Here is a 19,016-nt window from a genome sequence, read left to right on the forward strand (position 1 = left end):
TGATTTGAGACCCTTCTTTAATACAGCATTTACAGCGGTGATGATGTAAAGTTGATTCTTGATTTGAGATCCTTCTTTAATACAGCGTTTACAGCGGTGACGATGTAAAGTTGATTCTTGATTTGAGACCCTTCTTTAATACAGCATTTACAGCGGTGATGATGTCAAGTTGATTCTTGATTTGAGACCCTTCTTTAATACAGCGTTTACAGCGGTGATGATGTAAAGTTGATTATTGATTTGAGACCCTTCTTTAATACAGTGTTTACAGTGGTGATGATGTAAAGTTGATTATTGATTTGAGACCCTTCTTTAATACAGCGTTTACAGTGGTGATGATGTAAAGTTGATTCTTGATTTGAGACCCTTCTTTAATACAGCGTTTATAGCGGTGATGATGTAAAGTTGATTATTGATTTGAGACCCTTCTTTAATACAGCATTTACAGCGGTGATGATGTAAAGTTGATTCTTGATTTGAGATCCTTCTTTAATACAGCGTTTACAGCGGTGATGATGTAAAGTTGATTCTTGATTTGAGATCCTTCTTTAATACAGCATTTACAGTGGTGATGATGTAAAGTTGATTATTGATTTGAGACCCTTCAAAGTTGATTATTGATTTGAGACCCTTCTTTAATACAGCGTTTACAGCGGTGATGATGTAAAGTTGATTCTTGATTTGAGATCCTTCTTTAATACAGCATTTACAGCGGTGAACTCCCTGAGATTGGCTCTCACTGCCTCCCCTAAGTTTTGTCTAATGTGCTTTTCATCACATTGATTTAGAGCCATAAAACCAACTTAGATGTTTCATGTCATTGAAAAAGCTGTCAATTATGTTAGGGGAGCAGTTGCAGACTTTTTGTGACTTAGTATTTCGGAAATTTACCTGAATATCTGTAATTAGATAGAGCCAAATTGTTAGCAGCAGACGTATTTGAGTCACACACCACCAAAGTACGTTACCAGCGGCAAACCCACAGGGGGCTGCAGCAACTTCAAAGCATGTTACCAGTGGCAAACCCACGGGGGCTGCAGCAACCTCAGTGTGTTACCAGCGGCAAACCCACGGGGGCTGCAGCAACCTCAGTGTGTTACCAGTGGCAAACCCACGGGGGCTGCAGCAACCTCAGTTCTTGCCTCCTCAGAAGAAAGACTTCAACTGAGGAGCATAAAGCAGAAGGAGAGACAGAGGCAAGTCTTAGAGCAGGAGTGAGAGTTTATTAAAGAGCTTTAGAGCAGGAAGGAAAGTATGCTGGGAAGAGGCCGAGCGGGAGGCCTGAGAGATCACGTGCATGGCTCACCTTTGACTTGGGGTCTCACACTGTTGCGGGACTTTTGCTCAGTTCAGCTAAAGACGGGGTCCTTGTCACGTTGCCACAAAAGATGAGGCTCATAGACAATTTGAAGGGTGAGAAGGGCAGGGTTTTACTGGGTAGAAAGGAAGAAAAGGGGAAACAGAGACTCTTAGTGAAGCGAGAGAGTGTTTCCTGCCAGTGTACTTCCCACTTCACCAAATGAATCCCAGGTTCACCCGGGAGGAGGAGGGGCCAGGCTCCTCCCCGCTGCAAATGGTGTGAGCCTCTGTGGCTCCACCCCAGTGCGCATTCCTCCCAGTGAGCAGCCGATGGGAGATTCTCTGGGGACGCCTTCCCACCTGGCTGTCTCAGTACGTTGGCCAACCAGCATATTGCATGATTTCTCCCCAGATGCTCCCCTTGCGGTGGATTGTCCACGTGTACGGTGGCTGCCCGCACTTGGGAGGGGCCGCATGCCCAGTGGGTTTACTGGAGTTTTGCACGTGCTTACTTGAGGTGGTCCCTTACCAATCGAGTGTTCCTAGAGGGAGGTCATACACCAGTGAAACTCTGCCATTTTGCCTCTCAGTGTACGTGCTTGAGCCGCTCGCCCAACTCCTGAGATCTTATCGGGAAGCTGCTCATCACCGGTTTCAGGTGTTTTCTGTCTCTGGGGAGATGGCCTTTCCCTGGTGCTGGCTGAGACCAATTATTGTTTGAGAGAGACAGTTAACAGCCACCTGACCATCACCTGATGGTTGCCTGAAGTTCCCGGTGTGGGGCGGGGGGCCTCTCCAGCCCCACTCATGTTTGACTAGTTACCTACTATAACAAAATGAAAAGCAAAATGATGTCAACCTAAAACGAAGAAGCTGAGGCAAAACTGGTATAAATAGAGAGTTTACCTGGGCCAAGCTTGATGGTTGTCATCCAGAAGCATCAATTCAAGCAGCCCTGAATTAGAGGCAGTCCCAAGTGGGTTTTTAAAGGGAAATAAGAGGCAGTTCCTGAGTTGTTTGCCAAAAATTTACATTAAAGTAACTTAAGCTATTAATTGGCTGTATATTGTTAAGCTTTAGAGTGGGGGCGATAGTGGCCAGTACAACATTGTCAGGTTAATTTACAGCTGCTTATGGCAATAGCAAGCAGTTTAAGGAGATGAACACAGAGCTCAGAGGGGGAGTTTCTTACCTCATGTGAAAGACTGTCTTGCAACTTTCAAATATATGTGTCATTTACTTGCGTTACTTTAGGAGAAAGGAAAGACGCTGCTTCTGCACCAGTGGCCCACGGCCGACTTCCAAGGCGGCGGGACGACCGAAGGATATTTTCTTCCAGGTTTGTAGCAGGACAGACAGACCCACGGGCTCCAGGTACAAGGAAAGGGAAGGACTTGAGCCCAATTTTAAACATGTGGTGCTTTTAAATTCCCGTGCCCTGACGTGAAGCCACCTGGCAGTAACTCCAGATAATGTCTGTTCAGCATGTGATGCATGACAGGCACCTGAGTGCTCTTCAGGAATGAGCTCATGAAATTCCCTTTCAACATGCAATGAAGCCAGAGCTGGGAGCCTCTGACAGTCCATGAAAAAAGCCAAACTCTGTAAACTATTTGAAGAGATTGATGCTGAGCCACGTGTGAGGAGCATGACCCGTGACACAGCCCCAGGAGATCCTGAGAACTTGGGCCCAAGGTCGTTGGTTTACAGCTTGATTTTGTACATTTTAGGGGAACAGGAGTTATAGGCAGAGACATCAGTGCATGTCTGGTGCACATTGGTTTGGTCCAGAAGGTGGGACAACTCGGAGGGGAGGCTTCCAGGTCACTGGTAGATTCAAAGATTTTCTGATTGACAATTTGTCGAAAGAATTATTATCTAAAGATCTGGAATCAATAGAAAGGAATGTCCGGGTTTAGATGAGGAGTTGTGGAGACCAAGGTTTTTATCTTGCGGATGAAGCCTCCAGGTCGCCGGCTTCCGAGCTCTTATTAGACAAAAAGGCACCAGACTCTTGGTTAATTCTCCCCTAGCTCAGGGAAAAGCCCTGGAGAGGGAAAAGGGGACTCTCAACAGGATGTGGATTTTCCCCACAAGAGACAGCCGTGCAGGCCCACTTCAAAATATGTCAGAGAAAGATACTTGGGTATAAAATACTTGGATCTCTTTCAGGCCTGCCATCTGTCATGCGATGCTATGCTAGAGTCAGGCTGGAACTTGGTGTCTTACTGCTACAAAGCGTCCACTCTGTCAGCCTTTAGAGCTCTGTTTTCATGTGGATATTGGTCCATTGTGCCTGAGCTCCAAAGGGAGAGGGGATGATGAGCCCTGTCCACCCTCGCCCCCTACCGCCCCCGACCCCACCAAACTTGTTTTTCAGATATACTTCAGAAGGCCCTTGGCCAAGAGGAGGGCCCATTCAGTTGGTTGGGGGGCTTAGAATGTTATTTTTGGTTTACATGAATCTTGTCCAGGGCCACACACCCCTGAGTACAGAGTGGGCACTGTCCCCCTGGTTGTGGCTGCCGTGAAATCTGGCCTCTTAGCTGTGCTGACAGATAAATCGCATTTTTCTACTTCCACAAAAAACGTGGACACACACTCCTGCAAAAACAAACACACAAAAATGCATACTGACTTTAGAACAATAGAACCATATTAGAATACCAATTCATGTTTATGGAAAAAAACATTGTCTGCTAAAAAAAATTATCCCTGTTAAGAGTCCTAATGTGTATTTGGGAAATCTTTAAATGCTGTGGAATAGAAAAGTGGAACCTACCTTGAGCATTAGAGTCTATTTAGAGAAGCAAAGATGATTTAAAATCATAAACAAAAGTGTGGCCATGTGTAATTACTAAGTTGAGTACTAACCCCAGCAGCGTGTGTGGTTTGCTGGTCCTGCAAGCATGAGCCCGACGCACACGGCAAGTCCGTCCACTGAGAGGCTAGGCTGCAGCAGAGGGAGGGTTGCTGAGCAGGAGATGGGGATAAAGCCTCAGACCCCCCTCCCTGAGGAGTTTGGGGATAGGGGTCTTGAGGGTTTTGGAGAGGACGGAAGTGTGGAAGAGCACAGGGTCTTGGGAAGGCATTCTGGGCCAATCCCTATCCCGCTCCTCTGTGGGGACTCTGCACTGGTTACTGGCATTCAGGGTCTGAAAAATATCCTAAGTGATCCTTCAACCAAAGCCTTAGGATTCTAACGTCAGAGACCCCATCTATAGGAGTGACGGGGGTCCAGGTGACTTAGCAGCAAGGATGTGACCAGGGTGCAGCCTGGTTACTGCTCAGTCATAACTAGTACATTCTGTCCACAACCCGGCATGTGATTCTTGTCAGCCCTGTGGGGTGTTTGACGAGGACAGAGATGTGGATCAGAGCACTGGGGAGGTAGAAGGCAGCCCAGACCCCTTCAGAATGTGGCATTGGGCAGAAGAGGCTGTGGAGGGGGGATTGTGCCTCTGGGCAGAACCTGGAAGACACACTACATTTTACTCCGTTTGCCAAAATAAACATCAGACAGGTTGAATAAGTAGTTTTAAAAATTCAAATTCTAGAAAAAATATCAGAAAGTAGAATTGAGCATAGCAGAGATTTTGTGGAAAGAGGCACCTTTCACAGATACAAAAATGTACGTTCCTGAATCCTGATAAGTGCAGAACAGTAAGAAGTGAACAGACGGGAAGGTACCCGCACCACGTCTGGCAGCTAAAGGCTTAGCGTCCAGGCCACATCAATACTTTAATTAGTTGGGACGGCCGTGCTGTGCTGTGGAAACACGAGGCCCAGAGCTCAGCACAGGCACATTCCTCATGCACAGTGCACGGCCCTCACCCACCCGGAGGCACCACAGAGCTTACGGCCTCCAGGGAGGAGGAGACGGTCCACAGGAATGCATGAGGGGTGGGGTCCGGCTGCAGCGCCTCCGCCCGTGAATTGGATGTGTACTGGGTGGTCCCAGGACGTGGCTGTGGGTCAATCAGGAGGTCACACCTCAAAGTGAGCCCTTCACTTAGGCAGGATTGAGGACTCCCTGCTGCCCTGTGTGTGGTTTCCAAGTTCATCGGACCCTGGTTTAATGAATTCAAGCGGGAGGAAGCAGGGCTCAGGGTTCCCAAGTTTCAGACGCAGACCTGCTTCTCTGGCCAGTGCCTGGGTGAGGAGGGCCTGGCAGAGTGTGAAGGCCACAGTGAGTCCACAGATCCCAGCATCCGATGGGGTGCCGCCTTCCAGCCATGGGCACCGTCCTTCCAGCCATGGGCGCGTTCGCTCCCTAGACCCAGCAGGTGGACTCTGGAGAACACAGTCTCAAGAAAAATGAGTCAGAGAAGGGAAAGAAGGCTCCACACTCTGTGACGTAAGCCTCGGTGGTCCAGGTGCTGGCACCAGCATGACGGGGCTGGTGCAGGATGACACAGACTCCAGCCCTCAGCACCGTGGCCTGCAGAGTGCTGGGGGAGGGCGCTGGGAGAAAGGGGTTTGTCTTTCCTTAGGGTCATACTGTTTATCTTTAAAATTACAGAAAAGCACCAGACTTCTGAAAAGAGAAAGGGTGTGAGGGGCTGCGTAGTCTGAGAAGGCTCCAGAGGGTGGGTGGAGGCGGGAGCCGTCCCGACCTGGCCCAGAGACCCGCAAGCAGCACAGCAGGGCCAGTGGGGGTGGCAGGTACAGGTGGCAGGGGTGAAGGTGGCAGGGGTACAGGCTATGGAAGCACCCGGGAGGGGAGCCAGGTGAGGGGTGGCAGGGTGTGGAGACAGCCAGGAAAACCTGAGACTCGCTACCATTAGACGGGGGTGGAGCCCACATTGGTGCCCACTATGGTTCTCGGGCGCTCGATGCAGCAGAACATTGACTTGAGACCCAAAGAGTTTTCCAGACGAGGCTTCACTGAAGTTTATTCCTGGGATGAGAGAGAGAGAGAGAGAGAGGAGGAGAGGAGAGAGAGAAGAGGGGAGAGGAGAGAGAGAAGAGGGGAGAGCAGAGAGAGAAGAGGAGAGAGAGAAGAGGGGAGAGGAGAGAGAGGGAGAGGAGAGGGGAGAGCAGAGAGAGAAGAGGGGAGAGCAGAGAGAGGAGAGGGAAGGGGAGAGGAGAGGAGAGAGGGGAGAGGAGAGAGGAGAGGGGAGAGGAGAGAGAGAAGAGAAGATGAGAGGAGAAAGAAGAGGAGAGAGGAGAGCAGAGAGAGAGGCGAGAGAGAGAGAAGAGAAAAGAGAGAAGACAGATCCGTCACTGACCTCTGAAAGAGCCGGGAGGGTGTGGGAATTACCACTGGGGAAGGGTGTGCAGGCTGGGCCGGGCAGCGCCCATGATGGGTAGGGGACGCGTCAGCATTCTGGTCGCCATGGCTGTGCTGGGTCAGGGGCAGCAACAAGGCACAGACCCGCCACTCAACACCCCTTCCCGAGGTGGGGGCTCCATGGCCTTGGTTTGATGTTTTGGGTCTCCCGGGGCTCTTGGAGTCCTTGAGGTAAAAGGACTCTTGGCCGGGAGGTGGCGGAGTGGGCTGGGTTCTGTGCTCAGTGGGGATGTGAGGGATGCGGCCCTGTGTTCACCTCGTCTCTTCAGGGCCCTTCAAGCTCATCTGCAGCTCGCCCAGACACTGAGGCTCCATCCCACCAGGACCCACCCTGCTGGCTCCGTGCACTCGGGGGCACTGACGGCCCACGGGGCGCCCTATGGGGGCTGGGTGGGGCTCACCTCCCGGCAGGCAGGCGGTTTCTGCGTGTGCCCCGAAGGCGGGCACCTTTGCCTCTGCGTGTCACGTGGCTCCGCTGCCTGTGTGGAGACTCGGGGATTGTTTCCGTGCTGTGGGTGCCAAGCGTGAGGGCTCTCGAGCGCGCTTGTGGCGCTGTGTCCTCGGCCGCGGGGCAGCTTTCCATGCACCTCCTGAAAGGACCCCGAGTCCTGCTCGCCGATCTTTAATACGTGGAAACACAGGGCTGTGTTTGTGAACGCAGAATTCTCCAAGGAGTTGGAGAGTGACAGGCAGAAACCAGCAAGGAGACAAGACAGCTGCTTCCCGCAATGGAAAGGGCGTCCCGGGTGGCCGGTGCGGGGCTGGAGGGGCCACGCAGGTCCACAGCTCACTTCAGCCCTGCGGGGCATGCGCCGGCCTGGGCACCTCTGTAGCCATGGTTCCACCTCAGGGGCACTGTGATGGGCAGCTTAGTCCAGGAGGTCTGAGGGTGCCTTTGATAAGGGATCAGGCGGCTTCAAGGACACCCCTCCTTCTCCCTCCCAGGGGCTGAGGACGACCTGGCGCTCCGTGCTGCGCTCTACGGCCTGCTCTTCCACAGCCATGCCGACCAGGACGACTGGGAGGGCGGCCTCAAGGTGCTGGACGAGGCTGTGCAGGTGCTGCCAAGGACGGCCCACCGCCTGTGAGTGCTCCCCACACCGCCTGTGAGTGCTCCCCACACCGCCTGTGAGTCCTCCCCACACCGCCTGTGAGTGCTCCCCACACCGCCTGTGAGTCCTCCCCACACCGCCTGTGAGTCCTCCCCACACCGCCTGTGCGTGCTCCCCACACCGCCTGTGCGTGTTCCCCACACCGCCTGTGAGTGCTCCCCACACCGCCTGTGAGTCCTCCCCACACCGCCTGTGCGTGTTCCCCACACCGCCTCTGAGTGTTCCCCACACCGCCTGTGAGTGCTCCCCACACCGCCTCTGAGTGCTCCCCACACTGCCTGTGAGTGCTCCACCCACTGTGTCCCCACTGGGGGTGTGCTGCCCCCACCACCTGTGAGCACCCGCCTGCTGCTCCCCCACCTGGAGTGTGCTCCCCTGCTCATGCTGTCCCCCTCTGTCTGGACCTCCCCAGGTTCCGACTTGCGTTGGAAGACTTGACTTCCCCAGGAGAATTCAACACAGGGAGAGCAGGGACTGAAAGCCCCACGCAGCCCCGAGACCCCCGCTCACCCCTGAGACCCCCACGCAGCCCCGAGACCCCCGCTCACCTGGGCTCTGCTTTGCTTCATCTTTTTAAGCAGGAAGTGGAGGAATAAGTCCGGGCTGCATCACACACGTTTAAAATTCTGCCACCCGATCCCGACGTTGGTTTCTCACCTTCCCTTTCTTTAGCTTGATCTTCAAGCACATGGTCATCGTGAAGGCCAAGCTCGGGCAGAATTTTTCGATGGAAATACAGAAATTCACGGCTGAGAGTGAGGACTATTTGGCACGCATGTGGCACCGCCTGGCCCTGAACTCACCAAGCGTGTCTGGAGAGCTGGCCTGCTACAACAGCGCCATCCAGGCCTTGCAGGTGCGAAGCCACGAGCGTGGGTGTGCGTGGTAAAATTTGTCCTTTAGTGAAAGGGAGAACTGTGTGGACAGAAGCTCAGCCGGGACCTGGCGTGGGTGGCACGTAGAGCAGCTACGGCTGACGGGCACAGAGAATGCCCCTCGCGGCCCCGGGCACTCCTCTTGCTGACCAGTCAGGGACGGTGGATGGAGCTGGTTTCAGTGGTCTCTGTGGTCTCTTTCCAGCACGGAGGGGTCGTGGTCAGGTCCTTGTCCCTGAGCAGGGTGAGGGGGGCCCAGAGGGTGATGCACCAAGTGGAAGCACCCAGGCTCCTCTGGAGGCACAGGGGCCCCGATGGGCGGGTGGCTGCAGAGGAGAGCAGGGCTCTGCAGGGCCCTGGGATGTGGGCATTCTGGGGACGTTGGCGTCTCTTCCCCACCCCCAGGAAGGCAAGACAGACGTTCCCCTTGAGGCACTTGGGGTGGGTTCAGGAGAAGGTGGGCGCTTTGGCGTTGATTTGATGCCTCTGCTTGTCTGGAGCGAGGGCCACATGGTGCACACCCGAGAACTTCATCTTGGGGACGAAGAAGCATCCCAGGCCCCTGGTGTGAAAGGCATGAACATTCAACATTAGTGAAGATCTTAAAAGGCTTTTCTGTTACGCGAGCTGTTTCTCCAGCTCAGAGCAATCCTGCCCTGAGGCCTTTGGATTGTCCTGGGATCCAGGCGGTCCTTGGCGTCGGGAACTGAGGATGGTTGGGGGTCTCTGACGGTGCTGTGTGAGTGCCGGTTCAGGGCACTGGGCGGTCAAGGCAGACGCCCGGGTACCGCCGTGGGGAGCCACAGGGAGCCACTGTGCCTTGCTCTGGGGAGCCAGAGGCCACGTTGTTCCTCGGCAGTTGCCCTGCTGGGGCTGGCGGGTATCAGGCAGGGAAAAGCAGGAAGGGCCTAAGGAGGGGAGGCCGCGGGCGGCTGGGGAAGGCAGCACCCACCTGAGCTGCGCTGGCCCTTGGGGCAGAAACCCTTGAAAGTGTTTTCCGTCTTCACTTACCCGAGTCCTTCGTTCAGTTGTCTTTGTTAGAGGTACAATGCGATGTTTTTAATAAATTATCAGGGTTATATAATCATCACCCACACACAATTTTAGAAGGTTTCGTCACCCCCCAGAAACCCTGCATCCATCAGCACTCACTCCCCATCCTTCCCTCCCTCCATCGGCCCCAGCAAGCCACAGATCTGGACATTTTCTGTAAACAGAGCCAAGCATTACGTGGTCCTTCATTCAGCACGACATCACCCAGGGCCATCCCCATCTTTCCCGTTACGTGTCTTACAGTCCACAGATGGCTGTTTGTGTTGCTTCCCATTATCTGCCTGCTGTGAGGAATGCTGCGGTCAGCATTTGCTCCCGAGTTCTGGCGTGGCCCCGTCCTGGGCCCTGGGGGCACAGCCCAGCAGTGGAGTTGTTGGGCACACGGTTGCCCTCTGTGGGGCCATCAGATGAAGTGCCAGATTGTCTCCCACAGCGGCCTCACGGGGTTGCCTTCCCGCCTGCAGGGCGTGGGCTGCAGTTTCTCCACACGCTCACCAGCTCTTGATGTCGTCGGACTGTTCTAGCTGTGCCGGCGGGTGTGAAGGGGGTGTCTCCTCGTGTTTGCCTGCATTTTCCCAGCCACTGATGATGGGGTGCCTATTCCCACATGCTATGGGCCATTTGCAGGTCATTGGAGAAGTGTTCATTGCAGTCCTTTGCCCATTTTTAATCTGGTTGTTTAGTTTTCATTGCCTCATAGAAGCTCATGGTGTATTGTGGATGCAGGTTCTTTAGCAGGAGCATCATCTACAAACCCTTTCTCATTCTGTGAGCTGCTTTTTCAACCACTTCTTCACTTTCTGGATGGCATGATTTGTGGCACAAACGTGTTTTAAATTGTGATGAAATTCTAGTTGTCTATTTCTTGTTTTGTTGCTTGCGTTTCTGGCGTTGTATCTGCAAAACTGTTGCATAACTCAAGGTCTTGAAGATTTGTTCCCCGTTTTTTTCTGAGTTTTATAGTTGTAGCTGCTCTGTTATGAGTTATACGGTGTGAGGCAGGGTCCCCGGCACTCCTCAGCCTGTGGACGCCGGGTGGCCCCGCACTTCTGTCGAGAAGATGACCCGCTCTCCCTTGAACCTCCCATCAGGGCCAAGGCCCTCCCCAACGTGCACAGCTTTTGTGGGAGCCACCGCCAGCCTCCACAGCTGCTCCCCTCCTTCTGCATCCGTGGGCATCCTTCACGTGGCTCCCAGGCCCCACCACCTCACTGGTTCCTCATCCTTCTCCTCTTCCCACCTCTTCCTGACAGAGGAGGCCCTGGGCTAAGGGCAGGACCTTGGCCATCTGATCTCACCCCACGTCCTGAGCTAAGCACCGCTGCCGCCCGTTTTCCCCACAAGCAATTCTCTAGCTCAGACCTCCCCACCCCTTAGACCTGTGGATCCTGCTGCCTGCCTGGCCCCACCCTGGGGCCAGCATCTTACCCAAAACCAAACGCCTGCTTTTCCCACTATTCTTCTTCTTGCCTTCCCCCTCGAGATGTTGCAGCTCCATCCTCCAGTGGCTGGACTCACACCCGACACCCACAACAAACCCACACCTTGTACCTAGACCCACAGACACACCCAACATAACAGCCCACAGCTGCAAACCAAGACACACCCAATGTATCCCACCCCCACGCAGCCTGTACTACACCGCACAGGCCGTACCTTCACACCTGTAACCCACATCTCATACACACCATTCACACCCAATACCCCCACACACAACTCACACCCAACACATCCCACAAACACCACTCACACCCCACATCCCACACACACTGCACACACCCCATATCCCACACACACCACACATCCCACACACACCACTCACAGCTGACATCCCACACACACCACTCACACCCCACTTCCCAAACACACAACTCACACCCCACATCCCACACGCACCACTCACACCCCACAGGGACCTGCTCATGACGGCCGGTGCAGCGTGAGTGCTAGGCACAGAGGGAACCCCCAGCAGATTCGTGGGCTGAATAAGTGGCATGGGCCAGCACTCAGAGAGCCACAGATATTTGGCAGCAGAAATGAAGTGGCAGTGACATCCATGCGTGGCACGTGGGACGGTGCCAGTGTGAGGTCCACCCTGCTGGAGAAGAGTGTGGCCGTGGCCCCAGCAACACTTGTGGAGGGGAGGGTGTGGTGCAGGCTAACCCCGGCTCACAGGGCTGGGGCTCTGCTCTGCAAGGGTCAGGTTAGGGCAGCCTCGTCCAATTCTGTAGCGACGGTGGCCAAGTCTGCACAGGCCAGGCCTTGGCCTGGGCTCTGCATCTGGACGGAAGGCAGGGCAAGCACCTTTCCTGCCCTGCAGAGGCCTCCTTTCCAGCAGGGACACGGGGCTGCCCACAGAACCACCCAGAGAGGGCCACCTGCAGACACGGCAACAGCAGGACCCCTGTCCTGCGTCCTCTTGCAGCGCAGGGAATGCCTGGGGACCTGGGAGGCCCCAGAAGGGTGGCATCTGCAAAGGGTGAGGAGACGGGGAAGGAATTCGCCAAGCTGCAGCCTTCCCACACGCTGCCTGTGAAAAGAAAGAGCAGCACCGCCTCGTCTGTACCTGAAACGTTCCAATGAGCCTAAATGGCAACTTGGTCTCATTAGAGGCGGTCTGCAAACGATCACTGTGGGGTAAGAAGGAACCTTTTCTTGTAGAAAATGAGGAATGAAAGTGTTTCACTGCGTCAGGAACGCCTTCAGGGCCACCCTGAGGATGTCACCCTTTCTGTTCAATCCCACAGAAGCCTGAGACGGAGTGGCAGAAGGTGGAGTACCTCGTGGAGTTTGGCCAGTGGCTCCACCACAGACACTTTCCTCTTGAGGACGTGGTCTTCCACCTCCGCTGGGCTGTTGAGATCCTGCTGGCCATGAAGCCGCCCGGCGACGCCCCTGAGCCAGAGCCCACGCTGGATAGTGAGCCCACGCCGGATGGTGAGCCCACGCCGCTCCCCAGAGCTCTGGATGGCCTTTGGGCATCCATGTGTCCGTGCAGGCTTTGGAGGCCAGGAGCCCCTGACGCATCTCAGCGCCGTCCTCTGCAGGGGTCCCCGGCGCGTCTCAGCACCGTCCTCTGCAGGGGCCCCCGGTGTGTCTCAGCGCCGTCCTCTGCAGGGGCCCTGAGGGACTCAGCCTGACCGCCACCAGATGACCTTCACAGAAAGGTTCCATCCAGGTCAGGAGGAAGGCATGTTCTCAGGCACACAGCTGGGCCGGCCCAGAGGCGGCCTTCCTCAGGAGGCTGGGGTAGCGGGGGGTCCTGAGCACCTCAGACCCTGTGGGCACCTCAGCCATCCCCACAGTTGCTTCTGACTCGAGGTGGGGGCTCCGTTCTCCAGCTGCTGCTCCTCAGCAGGCCCCTGGCCACCCAGCCCCTGCTCACAGCAGTGCAGGAAAGTGGGGGTTTGCTGGCAAGTGGGGACCTGGGCAGACAATGGCGGCCCCACTGGCATCATCCAGGGCTTAAACACCGCCAGTGCCTGGGCATCAGCCCAGGGTGACCCGGGGCGGAAACTGTGGGGAGCGCAGGTGCGCATGGAGAGTCCCATGGGGTGGCTCCCGCAGGCCTGCTGTGAAGAGCAGAGGCCGGCAGAGCCCAGCTAGGGTGGCCACTACACACACACACACACACACACACACACACACACACACACACACACACACATGCACGTTCGCACAGTAGGGCCATCCTAGAGCACTCGACAATGCTGGCTTGCTCAGGGCCACCCTCCCCGCGGCCGCTGGTTCTAGCCCCCTGTCAGGATGAGTGCGGGCCCTGCTCAGAACTCCCAGACCCTCGGGACAGTCTGGGACAGGAACAGGGTGCCCAGGCCAGGTGCAGCTCATGAGGCTTCCAGGACACACAGGGCAGCAGGAGAGCCCTCGGGTCCTGGGGGCCTGGGGGCCTGGGGCTGGAGCTGAGAGTGGAGCTGCCCCTGGGGGTGAGAGGGCAGCTAAGCTCAGCCTTCGCAGAGTAAGTACAACCCGTGGCTCTTCCCCTGGCTGCCGGCCCTCAGCAGAGTGCAGCACCGGGGGTCGGCGAGGCACCAGGCAGTCCACCGCAGCCTCGGGCAGGGAAGGGAATGGCCTGGGGCCCACAGACCCATAGCCGGGCCTGCTGTCAGCCTCGGGCACCCCGTGTTTCAGGGGAGTACGTGGCTGTGCAGACGCCCCCACGGAGCCCCGTGTCCGAGGCCGAGGAGGCCGTGTCCTTGGAGCAGCTGCGTAGCGTGCGGCAGCTGGAGGCGCTGGCCCGCGTGCACACCCTGCTGGCCCTGGTGCTGTCGCCGGGCGCCGAGGGCTACGAGGACTGCTGCCTTGCAGCCTATGCCTTCTTCAGGCACATCTGGCAGGTGAGGCCCAGCGCAGACTCCCCTGCTCCTGCAGCACCTCCCGGGATGGGCCACGGGCTGGGGAAACTGCAGTGAGCGTTTTAAAGATATCAGAGCCTTTCCCAGCATTTCCTAAAGACCTTTGAGATGTGAGCGATTTCCTGTGACATCCAGATTCTTCCTCTCTACCGAATGATTCCCATCAGCATAAAAACAAGAGACTCCTCCAAAACAAGAGACTCCCCTCTTCACTCCTGCACCCTCCACATTCCCAGCACTCCCCAAGGGAGGGGCTCATGGCTCCCTCCAGATCAGCTGGTCCTCCCTGACACCCGCCCTGGCACCCTTGCCAACCATCACCCAAAACTGCCTCTGCCTGGCTCACCACGCCAAGGCAGCAGCAGGTGCCTCTGTTGGCAGCTGGGGCCCGACAGCTCCTGAACTGCCTGCTGATGGGGCTTCCAGAGCCTTCTTCTGCGCCCCACTCCCACCCCCCTCCTTGTCCTGCTCCTCCTACCGCCTCTCCCTGTAAAGCCCACCAGGAGCAGCTTTTGGGGGCCGCCCCATGCGTCTGTCCAGGCCTCCCGCAGGCTACACCCCAGCAGGGCAGCACCAGGCATGGCAGGCCTTTCTTCTGAGGACAAGTTTGCCCAGAGCCCCCATAGGGCATCTCGGGATCAAGAGGGCCACCGCCCAGCCATGGGCAGAGCAGGAAAGGCAGGGAGGCCCCCCATCCCATCTTCAGAATGTTCCACGCTAGCCCCCCACCAGCCTCGACCCCTGCCAGACCTGGGGCCGTGGGTGCCCACGCTGCCATTCTTTGTGGCTCTTCTAGAATTGCTCAACGTTATTCTCGTGTGTTCTTGATTAGAGACCTTGAACTCATTCACCCGAGGAGTGGCAAGTCCCCCCCAGGGCCAACCACGCCTGCCTCAGACCCCCACGTGTCAGGGCCGCGAGGGGCCGGCAGGGCCTGCCAAGGAGACGTGCCCAGTGTCCTCCCTGCCTGGGCACAGCCCCCACAAGGGCTGCTGCAGGGAGGGTGTGGAATGGCCAGCAGGGAGCCCTACGGCCAGGGGTGTCCCACTGTGTCCCCGACAGTGGAGTGAGACTGAGGGACACCCGCGGAGCCAGCATGCTCACGGGCATGTCCCTGCAGCCCCCGGTGCCCACACCCCAGGCCAGCCCAGCTCTGTGCTCTAGGGGCTCACCTGACGGCAGCTGACGGGGACGCGAGACCACCAGAGCACTAGAGTCTGGGGAGCCCCGCAGGTCTGAGCGTCCCTCATCCAGGAGTGGAGGGTGGGCGGAGTGGGCGGGGTGGGTTTTCAGTGCTGCAAAAGTGGATTGCATCCCTGCCCAGGTTTCTTTGATGACAGCAGGAAAATCAGTTCCGGAAAACAGACCCCCGGCAGCAACCAGCTCACATCTCTTATTGCCTAAAAAAGAGAAGGAGACTGAGAGGAGTAAAGAGAAGGACAAGGAGAAGGGAAAGGAGGAGAAAGTCAAGGAGCCCAAGCAGGTGACGCCCAGGTGGCTGCAGTGCAGAGGCCGGGCCCGGGGTGGCCTGTGCCTCAGTTTCCCTGCCTGTCAGGGTTCTCAGAGGAGCCCCAGGCAGCTGCGGTGCAGAGGCTGGGCCCCAGCCGGCCTCTGTGCCTCAGTTTCTCTCCCTGTCAGGGTTCTTAGAGGACAATACGAGGGAATGTCTGTAAAGCACCCTGGCTTATCCCTGGCGGGAATCCCGGGCCTGGAGCTAGCCACATAACGCGTGCAGTTTGCACAGAGCACGTTGTCCCGGGTCTGCCAGGCTCAGAGGCCATGGCAGCAGACACAGCCCAGGGCCTGGGTCCCAGAGCAGTGAGAAAAGTGTTTTTTTCATCCCATGAAACCTTTCTCTCTGCAAGTATCCACTTCTCAAAGTGCCGGGCAGGTCTGAGAAACCACTTGGCTGCCCAGCTTCCCAGAGCGGGATGCTCACACCTGGACCCTGGCACAAGCACTGCTGAGCTCACCGGCCAACTGGCACTGAGGGGGAGACGCAGGAGGCAGAGCCTGCAGAGCCTTAGCTCTCGGGAGTCCTGAGCCTGGGCACCCCCAGGCCAACTCCGGCCGTGCACGGGGCAGAAAGCTTTGCGTGCACTGCCTGGAAACAGTGTCAGAGGCTGGATCTGGGCACTCGCTGCGGCCTGCTGGTGGGGAGGATGCCGGCTCCCCAGGGCTGTGGCCTGCCTGCTGCACAGCCATGCCGGGGAGCCGGGGGGTGTCTGCTATTTCGACTCCACCATTTCAGGTAAATCCTGTATTCTTGCCTTTCCAGTCTCAAAGCCCAGCTCCCGTCAAACAACTGGAAGACTTACCCACGAGCATAGAAGAGTGGGCTTCCTACTCCTGCCCGGAGGAAGTGCTGTCTGTACTGAAACAGGACAGAAGTGACTCTACTGTTAACCCCTCAAGCATCCAGAAGCCGGTACGTTGACATAACGAAAAGGCTCAAGACCTTGGTCACAGCATGGTGTCCCCCTGACCTGTCCCCAAGTCCAATTTCCGCTGTGAACCGTAGCCAGAAAAAGGAGGAAAGGACAGAGTCCCATCAGCCCCCAGCTTCCCACAGACCCCCCCAGCACCACCGTCTGCCCCCAACTGCCAACACTCGGGGAAGCCTTCCTTCTTTCCCCACTCAAGTCCAACACGTACCTAGCGAGACAGGACAGGTGTTCGTGACAAGCTCCCACAACCAGGTGGTTAAAACAACAGAAATTGATCCCCTCACGGTTCTGGAGGCCGGAAGCCAAAAATCAGTGTCCCTGGGCCCAAATCCAGTGTCGGGAGGGCGGCACACCCTCCAAAGGGCCCGGGGAAGATCCCTCTTGCCTCGTCCCGGTCGGCCTCTGTGGTCACGTGGCCTCCTGTTTGTGCGGATCAAATCTCCTGCTCCCTCCCACGGAATTGCATTTAGGGCACGCCTGGACCATCCCGGAGACCCTCCCCACCTCGGGGTCCTCACCTTATCACATCCGCAAGTCCTTTTTGCCATTCTGTGGTCATGCGCACAGCTCCAGGGGCTAGGACTGGGTGTCCACTTGCTCTCTCTGCCTTGTTGGGGTGGATTCTCTTTGGCGAGCGTCCTTCCTTTGGGACTCTGTCTGTGGGACTCGCCCATGCTCGCTATGTCCCCATGATTTGTTTTGTGCATTGCTGTGGGTGACACATTGTGTGGACAGGCCATGGTCTGTCTGTGTTTCATGCATTGCTGTGAGTGACACATTGTGTGGACAGGCCATGGCTGTCTGTGTTTCGTGCATTGCTGTGAGTGGCCCATTACATGGACAGGCCATGGTTCATCCATCCGCCTGCTGGTGGTTGGGTTGTTTCTGGTTAACAGCTACTACATGAAGCTTCTGTGACTATCCGTGCACTGTGTCCTGGTGCCCACATGCCCCCATGCCTAGAGGACACACCCATCACAGACTTTCTGGACCATAGAGGATGTGAATCTCCACCTGTGGTGTTTGGTGCCATGCTGCCATGCTGCCCTCCGTAGTGGTCATTCAGTTCACTGCCGTGCCCGCCGTGGGGAGAGTGGCCCTGCGCAGATCCCTGCTGATGCCACTCCCCTCAATATCATCAGCCGGTGGGTGGACAGGGGCATTCCCCGTGGTTTAATGGGACACCCCTGGCCACAGAGAGGTTGGCCTTCAGTGCTTCCTAACCTTGGAGATCCTCTTTTGTGATGTGCCCTCCAGGCTGTCGCCCATATTTAATTAAGCTTTCTAACTTTTCCTGATTGGTCTGAAGGAATCCTTTATTCTGCAAAATCACATGAGCAGCCATGTGACCAGCAGATCTGCCTCCACTTCGTGCCTTGCCTTTCCACTCTGTTAAGGAGGTCTTTTTGGGAACAGGGATTAGTAGTTTTAATGTAATAAGAGTCATTAGTCTTTTCCTTTGTAATTAGTCAGTTTTTTTATGTGTCCTTTTTTTGATGTTTTCATTCCTGGAGGTTGTACAGATATTCTGTTACAGTATTTTTCCAAAAAGTGGAAATATTTTGCACCTTTATAGTTTTGTCTGTCACCTGAACTTGATGTGTGTGTGGTGTGAGGTAAGGGTCAAGCCTCAAGCTTGGCAGTCAGGGTGTCCCATTGTTCTGACACCACTTCCTGAAATGTCACTGGCCACCTTCCCTGCTGGCTGCACTGGGCATGAGCAGGTGCCCACCTGTGCACGGGGCTGCTTTGGGGTCTCTCTTGCTTTCTGTTAGTTTTTTGTCCTTGCAGCATCATCTCAATGTCAATTACTGAGCTTCACAACCGTGAGTATTTGGTAGAGAAAATCTCCTTACCTCATTCTTCAGGATGGTTGGGCTATTCTTTTTATTCTCCATTGCATGTCCATGTGTGTTTTAGAATCAGTGTGTCAGACCCATCACAAACCCTGGAAGAGTTTTTACTGACATTGCATTGAATCTGTAAATTACTTGGTGGAGAACTGACATTGTTATGGTGTTCAACCTTTTGATCCATGGACATGGTCTGTCACTCCATTGACTTAAGTCTTCTTCAACATCTCTTAACAATAGACCAGAGTTTTCTGCATGGCAGTTATGCATGTCAGATTTATTTCTGTGTATTTGATGTTTTTGATGCTGTTGTGAATATAGCTTTCTTGTTTCATGTTTAAACTCCAGATAAACTATAGAAATGTAATTGTTTTCATTTTGGCCTTGTAAGCATCCATTTTGTTAAATTCTTTATAACTTTAGTAATTTGTCTGTAGATTATTTTGGATTTTGTGTGTACATCGTCGTTTTAGCTGCAAACACATTTTTCTTTTTTAGTTTCCACTCTTTACACTGTTTTTGCTTTACCTTGCCTTATATTCTGGCAAGGACCTCCAGTATGAGGTTGAATAAAAATGGTGATAACATCTATTTTTATGTTGCGCACCCTATCTCAAAGGAAAATTTCCAACATTTTACTCTGAAGTATAATTGATGTTTGTTGTAGGTTTTTATAGATGTTTATTGATTAAGGAAGTTTATTTCTATTCG

At 55.1% G+C, this 19,016-nt stretch overlaps 1 protein-coding gene across 11 annotated transcripts in view; it reads left to right on the plus strand.

Moving 5' to 3' along the window:
- The window catches only part of CFAP46 (cilia and flagella associated protein 46), a 112,669-nt gene that overhangs the window by 43,672 nt on the left and 49,981 nt on the right, over positions 1 to 19,016 (plus strand). For all 11 annotated transcript variants that reach the window (XM_058435874.1, XM_058435875.1, XM_058435877.1 and 8 more), the window contains exons 25-31: positions 2,554 to 2,638; positions 7,538 to 7,676; positions 8,377 to 8,560; positions 12,380 to 12,569; positions 13,782 to 13,987; positions 15,330 to 15,488; positions 16,284 to 16,433. In XM_058435874.1, the coding sequence (XP_058291857.1) occupies positions 2,554 to 2,638; positions 7,538 to 7,676; positions 8,377 to 8,560; positions 12,380 to 12,569; positions 13,782 to 13,987; positions 15,330 to 15,488; positions 16,284 to 16,433 (1,113 nt within the window). The remainder of the gene's footprint in view (positions 1 to 2,553; positions 2,639 to 7,537; positions 7,677 to 8,376; positions 8,561 to 12,379; positions 12,570 to 13,781; positions 13,988 to 15,329; positions 15,489 to 16,283; positions 16,434 to 19,016) is intronic.

The sequence above is a fragment of the Hylobates moloch genome, unplaced genomic scaffold (assembly GCF_009828535.3).
Source record: "Hylobates moloch isolate HMO894 unplaced genomic scaffold, HMol_V3 SCAFFOLD_3, whole genome shotgun sequence".
Classification (NCBI taxonomy): domain Eukaryota; kingdom Metazoa; phylum Chordata; class Mammalia; order Primates; family Hylobatidae; genus Hylobates; species Hylobates moloch.